Here is a 21,463-nt window from a genome sequence, read left to right on the forward strand (position 1 = left end):
ATAAGGACAGGTATGCTAGGGGCTTAGAATGGTCTATAAGGACAGGTATGCTAGGGGCTTAGAATAGTCTATAAGGACAGGTATGCTAGGGGCTTAGAATGGTCTATAAGGACAGGTATGCTAGGGGCTTAGAATGGTCTATAAGGACAGGTATGCTAGGGGCTTAGAATAGTCTATAAGGACAGGTATGCTAGGGGCTTAGAATAGTCTATAAGGACAGGTATGCTAGGGGCTTAGAATGGTCTATAAGGACAGGTATGCTGGGGGCTTAGAATGGTCTATAAGGACAGGTATGCTAGGGGCTTAGAATGGTCTATAAGGACAGGTATGCTAGGGGCTTAGAATGGTCTATAAGGACAGGTATGCTAGGGGCTTAGAATAGTCTATAAGGACAGGTATGCTAGGGGCTTAGAATGGTCTATAAGGACAGGTATGCTAGGGGCTTAGAATGGTCTATAAGGACAGGTATGCTAGGGGCTTAGAATAGTCTATAAGGACAGGTATGCTAGGGGCTTAGAATGGTCTATAAGGACAGGTATGCTAGGGGCTTAGAATGGTCTATAAGGACAGGTATGCTAGGGGCTTAGAATAGTCTATAAGGACAGGTATGCTAGGGGCTTAGAATAGTCTATAAGGACAGGTATGCTAGGGGCTTAGAATGGTCTATAAGGACAGGTATCCTAGGGGCTTAGAATAGTCTATAAGGACAGGTATGCTAGGGGCTTAGAATGGTCTATAAGGACAGGTATGCTAGGGGATTAGAATGGTTGTGGAGTCTAGAATGGTTGTGTTCTCACCTGAGACTTAAAGTAGGTCTCCTGAGGAGCTCCCAGGATATCAGCTGAGGCGATGTCCAGATGGAGCAGGATCTGACGGAATGATGGACGATTCCTGGGCTTCCCTTGCCTGGAGGGGTGAAGAAGAAGAGAGTGGAGACAAACCAAACAGAGGAAGGAGAGGGAGAGATTACATGAATCCATGTTATTATACAGGCAGATATTACCTAGAATTTTTGCAGGGTGTGTGATATCTATCTCAGATCTGCGTATCTCACCATGTCTGCTTCATGAGGATCTTGAACCCATCAGGACAGGTGGAAGGAACAGGGAGGTGGAGGCTGTTGCTACCCACACCCCAGATGATGGCTGAGGAGTCCACATCTTTATAGGGGATCTCTCCAGTCAGCAGCTCCCATAACACCACGCCAAACGACCTGCCAACCACCCAGAGGGTAAACACATTATAATACCACACGATCTGCCAACCACACAGAGGGTAAACATATTATAATACCACACAGAGGGTAAACACATTATAATACCACACAGAGGGTAAACATATTATAATACCAACCGATCTGCCAACCACACAGAGGGTTAACATATTATAATACCAAACGATCTGCCAACCACACAGAGGGTAAACATATTATAATACCAAACGATCTGCCAACCACACAGAGGGTTAACATATTATAATACCACACAACCTGCCAACCACACAGAGGGTAAACATATTATAATACCACACGACCTGCCAACCACACAGAGGGTAAACATATTATAATACCACACGACCTGCCAACCACACAGAGGGTAAACATATTATAATACCAAACGATCTGCCAACCACACAGAGGTTTAACATATTATAATACCACACAGAGGGTTAACATATTATAATACCACACGATCTGCCAACCACACAGAGGGTAAACATATTATAATACCAAACGATCTGCCAACCACACAGAGGGTTAACATATTATAATACCACACAGAGGGTTAACATATTATAATACCACACGATCTGCCAACCACACAGAGGGTAAACATATTATAATACCACACAGAGGGTAAACATATTATAATACCAAACGATCTGCCAACCACACAGAGGGTTAACATATTATAATACCAAACGATCTGCCAACCACACAGAGGGTAAACATATTATAATACCAAACGATCTGCCAACCACACAGAGGGTTAACATATTATAATACCATACAGAGGGTTAACATATTATAATACCAAACGATCTGCCAACCACACAGAGGGTAAACATATTATAATACCAAACGATCTGCCAACCACACAGAGGGTAAACATATTATAATACCAAACGATCTGCCAACCACACAAAGGGTAAACATATTATAATACCACACAGAGGGTAAACACATTATAATACCACACGACCTGCCAACCACACAGAGGGTAAACACATTATAAAACCACACAACCTGCCAACCACACAGAGGTTAAACATATTATAATACCACACAGAGGGTAAACATATTATAATACCACACAGAGGGTAAACATATTATAATACCAAACGATCTGCCAACCACACAGAGGGTTAACATATTATAATACCAAACGATCTGCCAACCACACAGAGGGTAAACATATTATAATACCAAACGATCTGCCAACCACACAGAGGGTTAACATAATATAATACCAAACGATCTGCCAACCACACAGAGGGTTAACATATTATAATACCACACAGAGGGTTAACATATTATAATACCAAACGATCTGCCAACCACACAGAGGGTTAACATATTATAATACCACACAGAGGGTTAACATATTATAATACCACACGACCTGCCAACCACACAGAGGGTTAACATATTATAATACCACACAGAGGGTTAACATATTATAATACCACACAGAGGGTTAACATATTATAATACCACACGATCTGCCAACCACACAGAGGGTAAACATATTATAATACCACACAGAGGGTAAACATATTATAATACCAAACGATCTGCCAACCACACAGAGGGTTAACATATTATAATACCAAACGATCTGCCAACCACACAGACGGTAAACATATTATAATACCAAACGATCTGCCAACCACACAGAGGGTAAACATATTATAATACCACACAACCACACAGAGGGTTAACATATTATAATACCACACAGAGGGTAAACATATTATAATACCAAACGATCTGCCAACCACACAGAGGGTTAACATATTATAATACCACACAGAGGGTTAACATATTATAATACCAAACGATCTGCCAACCACACAGAGGGTAAACATATTATAATAACAAACGATCTGCCAACCACACAGAGGGTAAACATATTATAATACCAAACGATCTGCCAACCACACAGAGGGTAAACATATTATAATACCACACAACCTGCCAACCACACAGAGGGTAAACATATTATAATACCAAACGATCTGCCAACCACACAGAGGGTAAACATATTATAATACCAAACGATCTGCCAACCACACAGAGGGTAAACATATTATAATACCACACGATCTGCCAACCACACAGAGGGTTAACATATTATAATACCAAACGATCTGCCAACCACACAGAGGGTTAACATATTATAATACCAAACGATCTGCCAACCACACAGAGGGTTAACATATTATAATACCAAACGATCTGCCAACCACACAGAGGGTAAACATATTATAATACCACACAGAGGGTTAACATATTATAATACCACACGATCTGCCAACCACACAGAGGGTTAACATATTATAATACCACACGATCTGCCAACCACACAGAGGGTTAACATATTATAATACCAAACGATCTGCCAACCACACAGAGGGTTAACATATTATAATACCAAACGATCTGCCAACCACACAGAGGGTAAACATATTATAATACCACACAGAGGGTTAACATATTATAATACCAAACGATCTGCCAACCACACAGAGGGTAAACATATTATAATACCAAACGATCTGCCAACCACACAGAGGGTTAACATATTATAATACCACACAACCTGCCAACCACACAGAGGGTTAACATATTATAATACCACACAGAGGGTAAACATATTATAATACCAAACGATCTGCCAACCACACAGAGGGTTAACATATTATAATACCACACAACCTGCCAACCACACAGAGGGTTAACATATTATAATACCAAACGATCTGCCAACCACACAGAGGGTAAACATATTATAATACCAAACAATCTGCCAACCACACAGAGGGTTAACATATTATAATACCAAACGACCTGCCAACCACACAGAGGGTTAACATATTATAATACCACACAGAGGGTAAACATATTATAATACCACACAACCACACAGAGGTTAAACATATTATAATACCAAACGATCTGCCAACCACACAGAGGGTTAACATATTATAATACCACACAGAGGGTTAACATATTATAATACCACACGACCTGCCAACCACACAGAGGGTTAACATATTATAATACCACACAGAGGGTAAACATATTATAATACCACACGACCTGCCAACCACACAGAGGGTTAACATATTATAATACCAAACGATCTGCCAACCACACAGAGGGTAAACATATTATAATACCAAACGATCTGCCAACCACACAGAGGGTTAACATATTATAATACCAAACGATCTGCCAACCACACAGAGGGTTAACATATTATAATACCAAACGATCTGCCAACCACACAGAGGGTTAACATATTATAATACCAAACGATCTGCCAACCACACAGAGGGTAAACATATTATAATACCAAACGATCTGCCAACCACACAGAGGGTAAACATATTATAATACCAAACGATCTGCCAACCACACAGAGGTTAAACATATTATAATACCAAACGATCTGCCAACCACACAGAGGGTTAACATATTATAATACCACACGATCTGCCAACCACACAGAGAGTTAACATATTATAATACCACACGATCTGCCAACCACACAGAGGGTTAACATATTATAATACCAAACGATCTGCCAACCACACAGAGGGTTAACATATTATAATACCAAACGATCTGCCAACCACACAGAGGTTAAACATATTATAATACCAAACGATCTGCCAACCACACAGAGGGTTAACATATTATAATACCAAACGATCTGCCAACCACACAGAGGGTTAACATATTATAATACCACACAACCACACAGAGGGTAAACATATTATAATACCAAACGATCTGCCAACCACACAGAGGGTTAACATATTATAATACCAAACGATCTGCCAACCACACAGAGGGTAAACATATTATAATACCAAACGATCTGCCAACCACACAGAGGGTTAACATATTATAATACCACACAGAGGGTTAACATATTATAATACCAAACGATCTGCCAACCACACAGAGGGTAAACATATTATAATACCAAACGATCTGCCAACCACACAGAGGGTAAACATATTATAATACCAAACGATCTGCCAACCACACAAAGGGTAAACATATTATAATACCAAACGATCTGCCAACCACACAGAGGGTAAACATATTATAATACCAAACGATCTGCCAACCACACAGAGGGTAAACATATTATAATACCAAACGATCTGCCAACCACACAGAGGGTTAACATATTATAATACCACACAACCTGCCAACCACACAGAGGGTAAACATATTATAATACCAAACGATCTGCCAACCACACAGAGGGTAAACATATTATAATACCAAACGATCTGCCAACCACACAGAGGGTTAACATATTATAATACCAAACGATCTGCCAACCACACAGAGGGTAAACATATTATAATACCACACAGAGGGTTAACATATTATAATACCAAACGATCTGCCAACCACACAGAGGGTAAACATATTATAATACCAAACGATCTGCCAACCACACAGAGGGTTAACATATTATAATACCACACAACCTGCCAACCACACAGAGGGTTAACATATTATAATACCACACAGAGGGTAAACATATTATAATACCAAACGATCTGCCAACCACACAGAGGGTTAACATATTATAATACCACACAACCTGCCAACCACACAGAGGGTTAACATATTATAATACCAAACGATCTGCCAACCACACAGAGGGTAAACATATTATAATACCAAACGATCGGCCAACCACACAGAGGGTTAACATATTATAATACCAAACGACCTGCCAACCACACAGAGGGTTAACATATTATAATACCACACAGAGGGTAAACATATTATAATACCAAATGATCTGCACACCACACAGAGGGTAAACATATTATAATACCAAACGATCTGCCAACCACACAGAGGGTTAACATATTATAATACCACACAGAGGGTTAACATATTATAATACCACACGACCTGCCAACCACACAGAGGGTTAACATATTATAATACCAAACGATCTGCCAACCACACAGAGGGTTAACATATTATAATACCACACAGAGGGTTAACATATTATAATACCACACGACCTGCCAACCACACAGAGGGTTAACATATTATAATACCACACAGAGGGTAAACATATTATAATACCACACGACCTGCCAACCACACAGAGGGTTAACATATTATAATACCAAACGATCTGCCAACCACACAGAGGGTAAACATATTATAATACCAAACGATCTGCCAACCACACAGAGGGTTAACATATTATAATACCAAACGATCTGCCAACCACACAGAGGGTTAACATATTATAATACCAAACGATCTGCCAACCACACAGAGGGTTAACATATTATAATACCAAACGATCTGCCAACCACACAGAGGGTAAACATATTATAATACCAAACGATCTGCCAACCACACAGAGGGTAAACATATTATAATACCAAACGATCTGCCAACCACACAGAGGTTAAACATATTATAATACCAAACGATCTGCCAACCACACAGAGGGTTAACATATTATAATACCACACGATCAGCCAACCACACAGAGGGTTAACATATTATAATACCACACGATCTGCCAACCACACAGAGGGTTAACATATTATAATACCAAACGATCTGCCAACCACACAGAGGGTTAACATATTATAATACCAAACGATCTGCCAACCACACAGAGGTTAAACATATTATAATACCAAACGATCTGCCAACCACACAGAGGGTTAACATATTATAATACCAAACGATCTGCCAACCACACAGAGGGTTAACATATTATAATACCACACAACCACACAGAGGGTAAACATATTATAATACCAAACGATCTGCCAACCACACAGAGGGTTAACATATTATAATACCAAACGATCTGCCAACCACACAGAGGGTAAACATATTATAATACCAAACGATCTGCCAACCACACAGAGGGTTAACATATTATAATACCACACAGAGGGTTAACATATTATAATACCAAACGATCTGCCAACCACACAGAGGGTAAACATATTATAATACCAAACGATCTGCCAACCACACAGAGGGTAAACATATTATAATACCAAACGATCTGCCAACCACACAAAGGGTAAACATATTATAATACCAAACGATCTGCCAACCACACAGAGGGTAAACATATTATAATACCAAACGATCTGCCAACCACACAGAGGGTAAACATATTATAATACCAAACGATCTGCCAACCACACAGAGGGTTAACATATTATAATACCACACAACCTGCCAACCACACAGAGGGTAAACATATTATAATACCAAACGATCTGCCAACCACACAGAGGGTAAACATATTATAATACCAAACGATCTGCCAACCACACAGAGGGTTAACATATTATAATACCACACGATCTGCCAACCACACAGAGGGTTAACATATTATAATACCAAACGATCTGCCAACCACACAGAGGGTTAACATATTATAATACCAAACGATCTGCCAACCACACAGAGGGTTAACATATTATAATACCAAACGATCTGCCAACCACACAGAGGGTAAACATATTATAATACCACACAGAGGGTTAACATATTATAATACCACACGATCTGCCAACCACACAGAGGGTTAACATATTATAATACCACACGATCTGCCAACCACACAGAGGGTTAACATATTATAATACCAAACGATCTGCCAACCACACAGAGGGTTAACATATTATAATACCAAACGATCTGCCAACCACACAGAGGGTAAACATACTATAATACCACACAGAGGGTTAACATATTATAATACCAAACGATCTGCCAACCACACAGAGGGTAAACATATTATAATACCAAACGATCTGCCAACCACACAGAGGGTTAACATATTATAATACCACACAACCTGCCAACCACACAGAGGGTTAACATATTATAATACCACACAGAGGGTAAACATATTATAATACCAAACGATCTGCCAACCACACAGAGGGTTAACATATTATAATACCACACAACCTGCCAACCACACAGAGGGTTAACATATTATAATACCAAACGATCTGCCAACCACACAGAGGGTAAACATATTATAATACCAAACGATCTGCCAACCACACAGAGGGTTAACATATTATAATACCACACAGAGGGTAAACATATTATAATACCACACGACCTGCCAACCACACAGAGGGTTAACATATTATAATACCAAACGATCTGCCAACCACACAGAGGGTAAACATATTATAATACCAAACGATCTGCCAACCACACAGAGGGTTAACATATTATAATACCAAACGATCTGCCAACCACACAGAGGGTTAACATATTATAATACCACACGATCTGCCAACCACACAGAGGGTTAACATATTATAATACCACACGATCTGCCAACCACACAGAGGTTAAACATATTATAATACCAAACGATCTGCCAACCACACAGAGGGTTAACATATTATAATACCAAACGATCTGCCAACCACACAGAGGGTAAACATATTATAATACCAAACGATCTGCCAACCACACAGAGGGTAAACATATTATAATACCAAACGATCTGCCAACCACACAGAGGTTAAAGATATTATAATACCAAACGATCTGCCAACCACACAGAGGGGTAACATATTATAATACCACACGATCTGCCAACCACACAGAGGGTTAACATATTATAATACCACACGATCTGCCAACCACACAGAGGGTTAACATATTATAATACCAAACGATCTGCCAACCACACAGAGGGTTAACATATTATAATACCAAACGATCTGCCAACCACACAGAGGGTTAACATATTATAATACCAAACGATCTGCCAACCACACAGAGGGTTAACATATTATAATACCACACAACCACACAGAGGGTAAACATATTATAATACCAAACGTTCTGCCAACCACACAGAGGGTTAACATATTATAATACCAAACGATCTGCCAACCACACAGAGGGTTAACAAACTCTGTATTAATTTCCTCCCAACATAACCCTACAGTGCATATGGAAAGTGTTCAGACCCCTTGACTTTTCCCACATTTTGCTACGTTACAGCCTTATTCTAAAAAATGAAGAATTTATTATTATTAATCTACACACAATACCCCATAATGGCAAAGTGAAAACAGGTCTCTTGACATTTTTGCAAATTTATAAGAAAAACAAAAACAGAAATATCACATTTACATAAGTATTCAGACCCTTTACTCAGGACTTTGTTGAAGCACCTTTGGCAGCGATTACAGCCTTGAGTCTTCTTGGGTATGACGCTACAAGCTTGGCACACCTGTATTTGGGGAGTTTCTCCCATTTTCTGCAGATCCTCTCAAGCTCTTTCAGGTTGGATGGGGAGCGTCGCTGCACAGCTATTTTCAGGTTCATCCAGAGATGTTCGATCGGGTTCAAGTCCGGGCTCTGACTGGCTCAAGGAAGCCACTCCTGTGTTGTCTTGGCTGTGTGCTTAGGGTTGTTGTACTGTTGGAAGGTGAACCTTCGCCCCAGTCTGAGGTCCTGAGATCTCTGGAGCAGGTTTCATCACGGATCTCTGTACTTCGCTCTGTTCATCTTTCCCTCGATCCTGGCTAGTCTCCCTGAAAAACATCCCCACAGCATGATGCTGCCACCACCATGCTTCACCGTAAGGATGGTATTGGCCAGGTGATGAGCAGAGTCTGGCTTCCTCCAGACATGACGCTTGACATTCAGGCCAAAGAGTTTAATCTTGATTTCATCAGACCAGAGAATCTTGTTTCTCATGGTCTGATAGTCTTTAGGTGCCTTTTGGCAAACTCCAAGCGGGCTGTCATGTGCCTTTTACTGAGTGGCTTCCGTCTGGCCACTGGACCATAAAGCCTTGATTGGTGGAGTGCTTCGATCTCATGGCTTGGTTTTTGCTCTGACATGCACTGTCAACTGTGGGACCTTATATAGACAGGTGTGTGCCTTTCCAAATCGTCCAATTGAATTTACCACAGGTGGACTCCAATTAAGTTGTAGAAACATCTCAAGGATGATCAATGGAAACAGGATGTACCTGAGCTCAATTTCAAGTCTCATAGCCAAGGCTCTGAATACTTATGTAAATAAGGTATTTCTGTTTTTTTAATACATTTGCAAACATTTCTAAAAACCTATTTTCACTTTGTCATTATGGGGTATTGTGTGGAGATTGCTGAGAATGTTTTTAAAAAATATATATTTTAGAATAAAGCTGTAACGTAACAGTAATGTATAAGCCACATTTAGACTAGAACACTGTCCATATCAGATTTGACATATCATTCATCAGTTGACCCCACATATCATTCATCAGTTGACCCCACATATCATTCATCAGTTGACCCCACATATCATTCATCAGTTGACCCCACATATCATTCATCAGTTGACCCCACATATCATTCATCAGTTGACCCCACATATCATTCATCAGTTGACCCCACATATCATTCATCAGTTGACCCCACATATCATTCATCAGTTGACCCCACATATCATTCATCAGTTGACCCCACATATCATTCATCAGTTGACCCCACATATCATTCATCAGTCGACCCCACATATCATTCATCAGTTGACCCCACATATCATTCATCAGTTGACCCCACATATCATTCATCAGTTGACCCCACATATCATTCATCAGTTGACCCCACATATCATTCATCAGTTGACCCCACATATCATTCATCAGTTGACCCCACATATCATTCATCAGTTGACCCCACATATCATTCATCAGTTGACCCCACATATCATTCATCAGTTGACCCCACATATCATTCATCAGTTGACCCCACATATCATTCATCAGTTGACCCCACATATTTATGACCGGCTGTACTTGATGACCTTTGCGGTGGGCGATCTCATGAATTGATGTGAGGTATTTAGGTTAGTGGACACCTGGGGGCGATTGATTTGTGAGTTGCCCTTTCGTGCTCGCTTCCATACCCTATAATTCTGGATCTCTTTGTGACTCATTTGTATACAGGTAGACCAGAGGGGCCCTGATTGGCTGATGAGTGGCAACCCTGATTAGAAGCACCTGCTGCTCATCGTTTGTTCTTTATAAATGCTGTTTTGAATGAAAGGAAACTGTACCGACACACTGAAGAGAAGGCTGTACAGCAGAAAGGTCTGGGTATGCTGTCCCTGATGCAGTGACGATAACGTCATTAATGGAATAATGAAATAAGATTTATGCAACATTTTTGAGTGAGAACCTATTTTACCTCTTTGTTGGTCTGAATTTGCGGGGTTTTTACGCACCAGCCAGGCTTCTGGGAGTGAGCCACGGATCTCTTTTTATGACTTATTGTTGTACTCACCAGATGTCTACTTTCTCAGACACCGGTTCGTTCCTGATGACCTCTGGGGCCATCCAGGCCACCGTACCAGCGAACGACATCTGAGTACTCTTATCACTGAGCTCCTTGGATGTCCCGAAGTCACTGATCTTCACGGTGTCTTGTTGGGTCACCAGCACACTGAGGTAGAAGAGGAGAATCATGACATCGTATACAGTAGGACCTCAATGGAGAAAACATGTGGGCAACAACTTATAACCTCAACACACAACCTGAATTGGTCAACAACACTGGTCATTAATATAAAACCTCGAACAGAAATACAACTTTGCCGCCAGACATAGATTCCTTTCCCATCACACAGACAGTGGTGAAAGGACTCAGCTGTCCAAAACATGAGACAGACAGGTCTTTGAGACTGACAGACAGAGGTCGTTGAGACTGACAGACAGACAGGTCTTTGAGACTGACAGACAGACAGACAGGTCTTTGAGACTGACAGACGGACAGACAGGTCTTTGAGACTGACAACCAGACAGGTCTTTGAGACAGACAGACAGACAGGTCTTTGAGACAGACAGACAGACAGGTCTTTGAGACTGACAGACAGACAGACAGGTCTTTGAGACTGACAACCAGACAGGTCTTTGAGACAGACAGACAGACAGGTCTTTGAGACAGACAGACACCGGTCTTTGAGACAGACAGACAGACAGAAAGCATTTGTGTGGTCTTTGTACTGTAATGATTCTGTTCAGGAAGTCACAGCGACCTACAGCATATCCCTCCTGTCTCCGTCTTTATACTGCTGACTAACAGAGTTTAATCCCGCTGACTAACAGAGTTTAATCCCGCTGACTAACAGAGTTTAATCCCGCTGACTAACAGAGTTTAATCCCGCTGACTAACAGAGTTTAATACCGCTGACTAACAGAGTTTAATCCTGCTGACTAACAGAGTTTAATCCTGCTGACTAACAGAGTTTAATACTGCTGACTAACAGAGTTTAATCCTGTTGACTAACAGAGTTTAATCCTGCTGACTAACAGAGTTTAATCCTGCTGACTAACAGAGTTTAATACTGCTGACTAACAGAGTTTAATCCTGTTGACTAACAGAGTTTAATCCTGTTGACTAACAGAGTTTAATCCTGCTGACTAACAGAGTTTAATACCGCTGACTAACAGAGTTTAATCCTGCTGACTAACAGAGTTTAATCCTGCTGACTAACAGAGTTTAATCCTGCTGACTAACAGAGTTTAATCCTGCTGACTAACAGAGTTTAATCCCGTTGACTAACAGAGTTTAATCCCGCTGATTAACAGAGTTTAATCCCGCTGACTAACAGAGTTTAATCCCGCTGACTAACAGAGTTTAATCCCGCTGACTAACAGAGTTTAATCCCGCTGACTAACAGAGTTTAATCCCGCTGACTAACAGAGTTTAATCCCGCTGACTAACAGAGTTTAATCCCGCTGACTAACAGAGTTTAATCCCGCTGACTAACAGAGTTTAATCCCGCTGACTAACAGAGTTTAATCCCGCTGACTAACAGAGTTTAATCCCGCTGATTAACAGAGTTTAATCCCGCTGACTAACAGAGTTTAATCCCGCTGACTAACAGAGTTTAATACCGCTGACTAACAGAGTTTAATACCGCTGACTAACAGAGTTTAATCCTGCTGACTAACAGAGTTTAATCCTGCTGACTAACAGAGTTTAATCCTGCTGACTAACAGGGTTTAATCCTGCTGACTAACAGGGTTTAATCCTGCTGACTAACAGAGTTTAATCCTGCTGACTAACAGAGTTTAATCCTGTTGACTAACTAGGTTTAATCCTGTTGATTAACAGAGTTTAATCCTGCTGACTAACAGAGTTTAATCCTGCTGACTAACAGAGTTTAATCCTGCTGACTAACAGAGTTTAATCCTGCTGACTAACAGAGTTTAATCCTGCTGACTAACAGAGTTTAATCCTGCTGATTAACAGAGTTTAATACCGCTGACTAACAGAGTTTAATCCCGCTGAGTAACAGAGTTTAATACTGCTGATTAACAGAGTTTAATCCTGCTGACTAACAGAGTTTAATCCTGCTGACTAACAGAGTTTAATCCTGCTGACTAACAGAGTTTAATCCTGCTGACTAACAGAGTTTAATCCTGCTGACTAACAGAGTTTAATCCTGCTGACTAACAGAGTTTAATCCTGCTGACTAACAGAGTTTAATCCTGCTGACTAACAGAGTTTAATCCCGCTGACTAACAGAGTTTAATCCCGCTGACTAACAGAGTTTAATCCTGCTGACTAACAGAGTTTAATCCTGCTGACTAACAGAGTTTAATACCGCTGACTAACAGAGTTTAATCCCGCTGACTAACAGAGTTTAATCCCGCTGACTAACAGAGTTTAATCCCGCTGACTAACAGAGTTTAATCCCGCTGACTAACAGAGTTTAATCCCGCTGACTAACAGAGTTTAATACCGCTGACTAACAGAGTTTAATACCGCTGACTAACAGAGTTTAATCCTGCTGACTAACAGAGTTTAATCCTGCTGACTAACAGAGTTTAATCCTGCTGACTAACAGGGTTTAATCCTGCTGACTAACAGAGTTTAATCCTGCTGACTAACAGAGTTTAATCCTGTTGACTAACTAGGTTTAATCCTGTTGATTGACAGAGTTTAATCCTGCTGACTAACAGAGTTTAGAGTTTAATCCTGCTGACTAACAGGGTTTAATCCTGCTGACTAACAGGGTTTAATCCCGCTGACTAACAGAGTTTAATCCCGCTGACTAACAGAGTTTAATACCGCTGACTAACAGAGTTTAATACCGCTGACTAACAGAGTTTAATCCTGCTGACTAACAGAGTTTAATCCTGCTGACTAACAGGGTTTAATCCTGCTGACTAACAGAGTTTAATCCTGCTGACTAACAGAGTTTAATCCTGTTGACTAACTAGGTTTAATCCTGTTGATTGACAGAGTTTAATCCTGCTGACTAACAGAGTTTAGAGTTTAATCCTGCTGACTAACAGGGTTTAATCCTGCTGACTAACAGGGTTTAATCCTGTTGACTAACAGAGTTTAATCCTGCTGACTAACAGAGTTTAATCCTGCTGACTAGCAGAGTTTAATCCTGCTGACTGACAGAGTTTAATCCTGCTGATTAACAGAGTTTAATACTGCTAACAGAGTTTAATCCTGCTGACTAACAGAGTTTAATCCTGCTGACTAACAGAGTTTAATCCTGCTGACTAACAGAGTTTAATCCCGCTGACTAACAGAGTTTAATACTGCTGATTAACAGAGTTTAATCCCGTTGATTAACAGAGTTTAATCCTGCTGACTAACAGAGTTTAATCCTGCTGACTAACAGAGTTTAATCCTGCTGACTAACAGAGCTTAATCCTGCTGACTAACAGAGTTTAATCCTGCTGACTAACAGAGTTTAATCCTGCTGACTAACAGAGTTTTATCCTGCTGACTAACAGAGTTTAATCCTGCTGACTAACAGAGTTTAATCCCGCTGACTAACAGAGTTTAATACCGCTGACTAACAGAGTTTAATCCTGCTGACTAACAGAGTTTAATCCTGCTGACTAACAGAGTTTAATACTGCTGACTAACAGAGTTTAATCCTGCTGACTAACAGAGTTTAATCCTGTTGACTAACAGAGTTTAATACCGCTGACTAACAGAGTTTAATCCTGCTGACTAACAGAGTTTAATACCGCTGACTAACAGAGTTTAATCCTGCTGACTAACAGAGTTTAATCCTGCTGACTAACAGAGTTTAATCCTGCTGACTAACAGAGTTTAATCCTGCTGACTAACAGAGTTTAATCCTGCTGACTAACAGAGTTTAATCCCGTTGACTAACAGAGTTTAATCCCGCTGATTAACAGAGTTTAATCCCGCTGACTAACAGAGTTTAATCCCGCTGACTAACAGAGTTTAATCCCGCTGACTAACAGAGTTTAATCCCGCTGACTAACAGAGTTTAATCCCGCTGACTAACAGAGTTTAATCCCGCTGACTAACAGAGTTTAATCCCGCTGACTAACAGAGTTTAATCCCGCTGACTAACAGAGTTTAATCCCGCTGACTAACAGAGTTTAATCCCGCTGACTAACAGAGTTTAATCCCGCTGACTAACAGAGTTTAATCCCGCTGACTAACAGAGTTTAATACCGCTGATTAACAGGGTTTAATCCTGCTGACTAACAGAGTTTAATCCCACTGACTAACAGGGTTTAATCCCGCTGACTAACAGAGTTTAATCCCGCTGACTAACAGAGTTTAATACTGCTGATTAACAATGTTTAATCCCGCTGACTAACAGAGTTTAATCCCGCTGATTAACAGAGTTTAATCCCGCTGACTAACAGAGTTTAATACCGCTGACTAACAGAGTTTAATACCGCTGACTAACAGAGTTTAATCCTGCTGACTAACAGAGTTTAATCCTGCTGACTAACAGAGTTTAATCCTGCTGACTAACAGGGTTTAATCCTGCTGACTAACAGGGTTTAATCCTGCTGACTAACAGAGTTTAATCCTGCTGACTAACAGAGTTTAATCCTGTTGACTAACTAGGTTTAATCCTGTTGATTAACAGAGTTTAATCCTGCTGACTAACAGAGTTTAATCCTGCTGACTAACAGAGTTTAATCCTGCTGACTAACAGAGTTTAATCCTGCTGACTAACAGAGTTTAATCCTGCTGACTAACAGAGTTTAATCCTGCTGATTAACAGAGTTTAATACCGCTGACTAACAGAGTTTAATCCCGCTGAGTAACAGAGTTTAATACTGCTGATTAACAGAGTTTAATCCTGCTGACTAACAGAGTTTAATCCTGCTGACTAACAGAGTTTAATCCTGCTGACTAACAGAGTTTAATCCTGCTGACTAACAGAGTTTAATCCTGCTGACTAACAGAGTTTAATCCTGCTGACTAACAGAGTTTAATCCCGCTGACTAACAGAGTTTAATCCTGCTGACTAACAGAGTTTAATCCTGCTGACTAACAGAGTTTAATACCGCTGACTAACAGAGTTTAATCCCGCTGACTAACAGAGTTTAATCCCGCTGACTAACAGAGTTTAATCCCGCTGACTAACAGAGTTTAATCCCGCTGACTAACAGAGTTTAATCCCGCTGACTAACAGAGTTTAATACCGCTGACTAACAGAGTTTAATACCGCTGACTAACAGAGTTTAATCCTGCTGACTAACAGAGTTTAATCCTGCTGACTAACACGGTTTAATCCTGCTGACTAACAGAGTTTAATCCTGCTGACTAACAGAGTTTAATCCTGTTGACTAACTAGGTTTAATCCTGTTGATTGACAGAGTTTAATCCTGCTGACTAACAGAGTTTAGAGTTTAATCCTGCTGACTAACAGGGTTTAATCCTGCTGACTAACAGGGTTTAATCCCGCTGACTAACAGAGTTTAATCCCGCTGACTAACAGAGTTTAATACCGCTGACTAACAGAGTTTAATACCGCTGACTAACAGAGTTTAATCCTGCTGACTAACAGAGTTTAATCCTGCTGACTAACAGGGTTTAATCCTGCTGACTAACAGAGTTTAATCCTGCTGACTAACAGAGTTTAATCCTGTTGACTAACTAGGTTTAATCCTGTTGATTGACAGAGTTTAATCCTGCTGACTAACAGAGTTTAGAGTTTAATCCTGCTGACTAACAGGGTTTAATCCTGCTGACTAACAGGGTTTAATCCTGTTGACTAACAGAGTTTAATCCTGCTGACTAACAGAGTTTAATCCTGCTGACTAGCAGAGTTTAATCCTGCTGACTGACAGAGTTTAATCCTGCTGATTAACAGAGTTTAATACTGCTAACAGAGTTTAATCCTGCTGACTAACAGAGTTTAATCCTGCTGACTAACAGAGTTTAATCCTGCTGACTAACAGAGTTTAATCCCGCTGACTAACAGAGTTTAATACTGCTGATTAACAGAGTTTAATCCCGTTGATTAACAGAGTTTAATCCTGCTGACTAACAGAGTTTAATCCTGCTGACTAACAGAGTTTAATCCTGCTGACTAACAGAGCTTAATCCTGCTGACTAACAGAGTTTAATCCTGCTGACTAACAGAGTTTAATCCTGCTGACTAACAGAGTTTTATCCTGCTGACTAACAGAGTTTAATCCTGCTGACTAACAGAGTTTAATCCTGCTGACTAACAGAGTTTAATCCTGCTGATTAACAGAGTTTAATCCTGTTGACTAACAGAGTTTAATCCTGCTGATTAACAGAGTTTAATCCTGCTGATTAACAGAGTTTATTCCTGCTGACTAACAGAGTTTAATCCTGCTGACTAACAGAGTTTAATCCTGCTGACTAACAGAGTTTAATCCTGCTGACTAACAGAGTTTAATCCTGCTGACTAACAGAGTTTAATCCCGCTGACTAACAGAGTTTAATCCCGCTGACTAACAGAGTTTAATCCCGCTGACTAACAGAGTTTAATCCCGCTGACTAACAGAGTTTAATCCCGCTGACTAACAGAGTTTAATCCCGCTGACTAACAGAGTTTAATCCCGCTGACTAACAGAGTTTAATAACGCTGACTAACAGAGTTTAATACCGCTGACTAACAGGGTTTAATCCCGCTGACTAACAGAGTTTAATCCCGCTGACTAACAGAGTTTAATCCCGCTGACTAACAGAGTTTAATCCCGCTGACTAACAGAGTTTAATCCCGCTGACTAACAGAGTTTAATCCCGCTGACTAACAGAGTTTAATCCCGCTGACTAACAGAGTTTAATCCCGCTGACTAACAGAGTTTAATCCCGCTGACTAACAGAGTTTAATCCCGCTGACTAACAGAGTTTAATAACGCTGACTAACAGAGTTTAATACCGCTGACTAACAGGGTTTAATCCTGCTGACTAACAGAGTTTAATCCCGCTGACTAACAGAGTTTAATCCCGCTGACTAACAGAGTTTAACCCCGCTGACTAACAGAGTTTAATACCGCTGACTAACAGAGTTTAATACCGCTGACTAACAGAGTTTAATACCGCTGACTAACAGAGTTTAATACCGCTGACTAACAGGGTTTAATCCTGCTGACTATCAGAGTTTAATCCCGCTGACTAACAGAGTTTAATACCGCTGACTAACAGAGTTTAATCCCGCTGACTAACAGAGTTTAATCCCGCTGACTAACAGAGTTTAATCCCGCTGACTAACAGAGTTTAATACCGCTGACTAACAGAGTTTAATCCTGCTGACTAACAGGGTTTAATCCCGCTGACTAACAGAGTTTAATACCTCTGACTAACAGAGTTTAATCCTGCTGACTAACAGAGTTTAATCCTGCTGACTAACAGAGTTTAATCCCGCTGACTAACAGAGTTTAATCCCGCTGACTAACAGAGTTTAATCCCGCTGACTAACAGAGTTTAATCCCGCTGACTAACAGAGTTTAATCCCGCTGACTAACAGAGTTTAATCCTGCTGATTAACAGAGTTTAATCCTGCTGACTAACAGAGTTTAATCCCGCTGACCACTCTGTCTGTAAGAAGAGAGCTACTTTCTCTTTAATTTGTTTACAAAGCAATCTGACAGAACCTCCCTCTATATGTAACATCATGATTTAAGATAAGAATCATAAGTTGCCAAACCCGTTCACAGGAATGGATAACAGTAATGAGTCAGACAGGATATACTCCAAACACCCGAACAAGCCCTAAACCCAATCATTCGCTGGAGAAAGAAACACAGATTTCACGGAAAGAGATCGGGGTGCCTTGTGAGGATCAGGCAACGAGTGGCTAATCTGCTTTTGCCATGCGTACTGTTAGCCAACGGTCAATCGCTGTAAAATAAATGGGATGAACTGAAAGCCTACCAACGGGACATTAAAAACTGTAATATCTTATGTTTCACCGAGTCGTGGCTGAACGACGACATTAAGATTGACAGGATAGAACAGCAGCCTCTGGTAAGACACGGGGTGGGGCCCTATACATTTATGTAAACAACAGCTGGTGCACGATATCTAAGGAAGTCTCAAGGTTTTGCTCGCCTGAGGTAGAGTATCTCATGATAAACTGTAGACCACACTATCTACATAGAGAGTTTTCATCTATATTTTTCGTAGCTGTCTACATACCACCACAGACCGATGCTGTCACTAAAACCGCACTCAATGAGCTGTTATTCCACCATAAGCAAACAGGAAAGCGCTCACACAGAGGTGGAGCTCCTAGTGGCCGGGGACATTAATGCAGGGAAACTTCAAATCAGTTCTATCCTCATTTCTATCAGCATGTTAAATGTCCAGAGGGGGAAAAAACTCTGGACCACCTTTACTCCACACACAGAGACACGTACAAAGCTCCCCCTCGCCCTCCATTTGGTAAATCTGACCATAACTCTATCATCCTGATTCCTGCTTAAAAGCTAAAACTAAAGCAGGAAGTACCAGTGACTCAGTCTGTAAAAAAGTGGTCAGATGATGCAGATGCTAAGCTACAGTGCTGTTTTGCTAGCACAGACTGGAACATGTTCCGGGATTCTTCCGATGGCATTGAGGAGTACACCACATCAGTCACTGGCTTAATCAATAAGTGCATCGATGTCGTCGTCCCCACAGTGGCTGTACGTACATACCCCAACCAGAAGCCATGGATTACAGGCAACATTCGCACTGAGCTAAATGGCAGAGCTGCCGCTTTCAAGAGGCGGGACTCTAACCCGGAAGCTTATAAGAAATCCCACTATGCCCTCCGACGAACCATCAAACAGGAAAAGCGTCAATACCGGACTAAAATCAAATTGTACAACACCGGCTCCGACGCTCGACGGATGTGGCAGGGCTTGCAAACTATTACAGACTACAAAGGGAAGCACAACCGAGAGCTGCTCAGTAACACGAGCCTACCAGACGAGCAAAATAACTTCTATGCTCGCTTCGAGGCAAGTAACACTGTAACATGCATGAGAGCACCAGCTGTTCCAGACAACTGTGTGATCACACCCTCCACAGCCGATGTGAGAAAGACCTAAAAAAGGGTAGGGTTAGGGTTGGGGGACTTGAGGTCTCTGTGTAGGGGGGTGGGGGAGGGGTAGGTTAGGGGGGGGTTGGGGGAGGGTTGGGGGAGGGTTAGGGGGGGGTTAGGGGAGGGTTGGGATATGGACACTCACTTGGGGGACTTGAGGTCTCTGTGTATGATCTTGTGGAGGGTTGGGGGAGGGTTGGGGGAGGTTGGGGGAGGGTTGGGATATGGACACTCACTTGGGGGACTTGAGGTCTCTGTGTATAATCTTGTGGAGGTGCAGGTAGTTCATCCCAGAGGCGATCCCTGAGGCCCAGTCCACCAGCAGTCTGGGGGTCACCTTCCTTCCGGCCCTCAGAACCTCATAGAGCTGGCCCTGGGAACAATACTCCATTAAGATACAGTAGCACGGAGCCTGTGTGCACACACCCCTGGAGAGGAGAGAGACAAGAGAGGGAGGAGAGGGAAGAGAGAGAGACAAGAGGGGAGGAGAGGGACGAGAAGGAGGAGAGAGAGGAGAGGGAGGAGAGGGAGGAGAGGAGAGAGAGACAAGAGGGAGGAGAGGGACGAGTAGGAGGAGAGAGAGGAGAGGGAGGAGAGGAGGAGAAGAGAGGAGAGAGACAAGAGAGGGAGGAGAGGGACGAGAAGAGGAGAAGAGAGGTTGAGTTACAAAGTAAAAAAGATGTGACACAGTACACCATAATGGTACAACAGCACGGAGCCGGGGTGCACAACAGAAGGGCGATACTGAGAGACATTTAGGGCGGATTTCCTAGACACAGATTAAGCCTAGTACCAGACTGAAAAGCATGTTCAAGTCCATATTTTCCATGATTATAGGGTACAACTCCAAATCAGACAACAGCAAAAACTCCTGTA

The 21,463-nt window shown here is 41.3% G+C and overlaps 1 protein-coding gene across 1 annotated transcript in view; it reads right to left on the reverse strand.

The window, feature by feature from the left end:
* The window catches only part of si:ch211-45c16.2 (mitogen-activated protein kinase kinase kinase 13), a 151,789-nt gene that overhangs the window by 59,480 nt on the left and 70,846 nt on the right, over window positions 1-21,463 (reverse strand). Inside the window, exons 4-7 of the mRNA XM_055871958.1 lie at window positions 20,824-21,015; window positions 11,563-11,721; window positions 1,055-1,213; window positions 798-906 (exon numbers count right to left, since the gene is read on the reverse strand). Of these exons, the coding sequence (XP_055727933.1) occupies window positions 798-906; window positions 1,055-1,213; window positions 11,563-11,721; window positions 20,824-21,015 (619 nt within the window). The remainder of the gene's footprint in view (window positions 1-797; window positions 907-1,054; window positions 1,214-11,562; window positions 11,722-20,823; window positions 21,016-21,463) is intronic.

The sequence above is a fragment of the Salvelinus fontinalis genome, chromosome 19, assembly GCF_029448725.1.
Source record: "Salvelinus fontinalis isolate EN_2023a chromosome 19, ASM2944872v1, whole genome shotgun sequence".
NCBI classification, from domain to species: Eukaryota; Metazoa; Chordata; class Actinopteri; order Salmoniformes; family Salmonidae; genus Salvelinus; species Salvelinus fontinalis.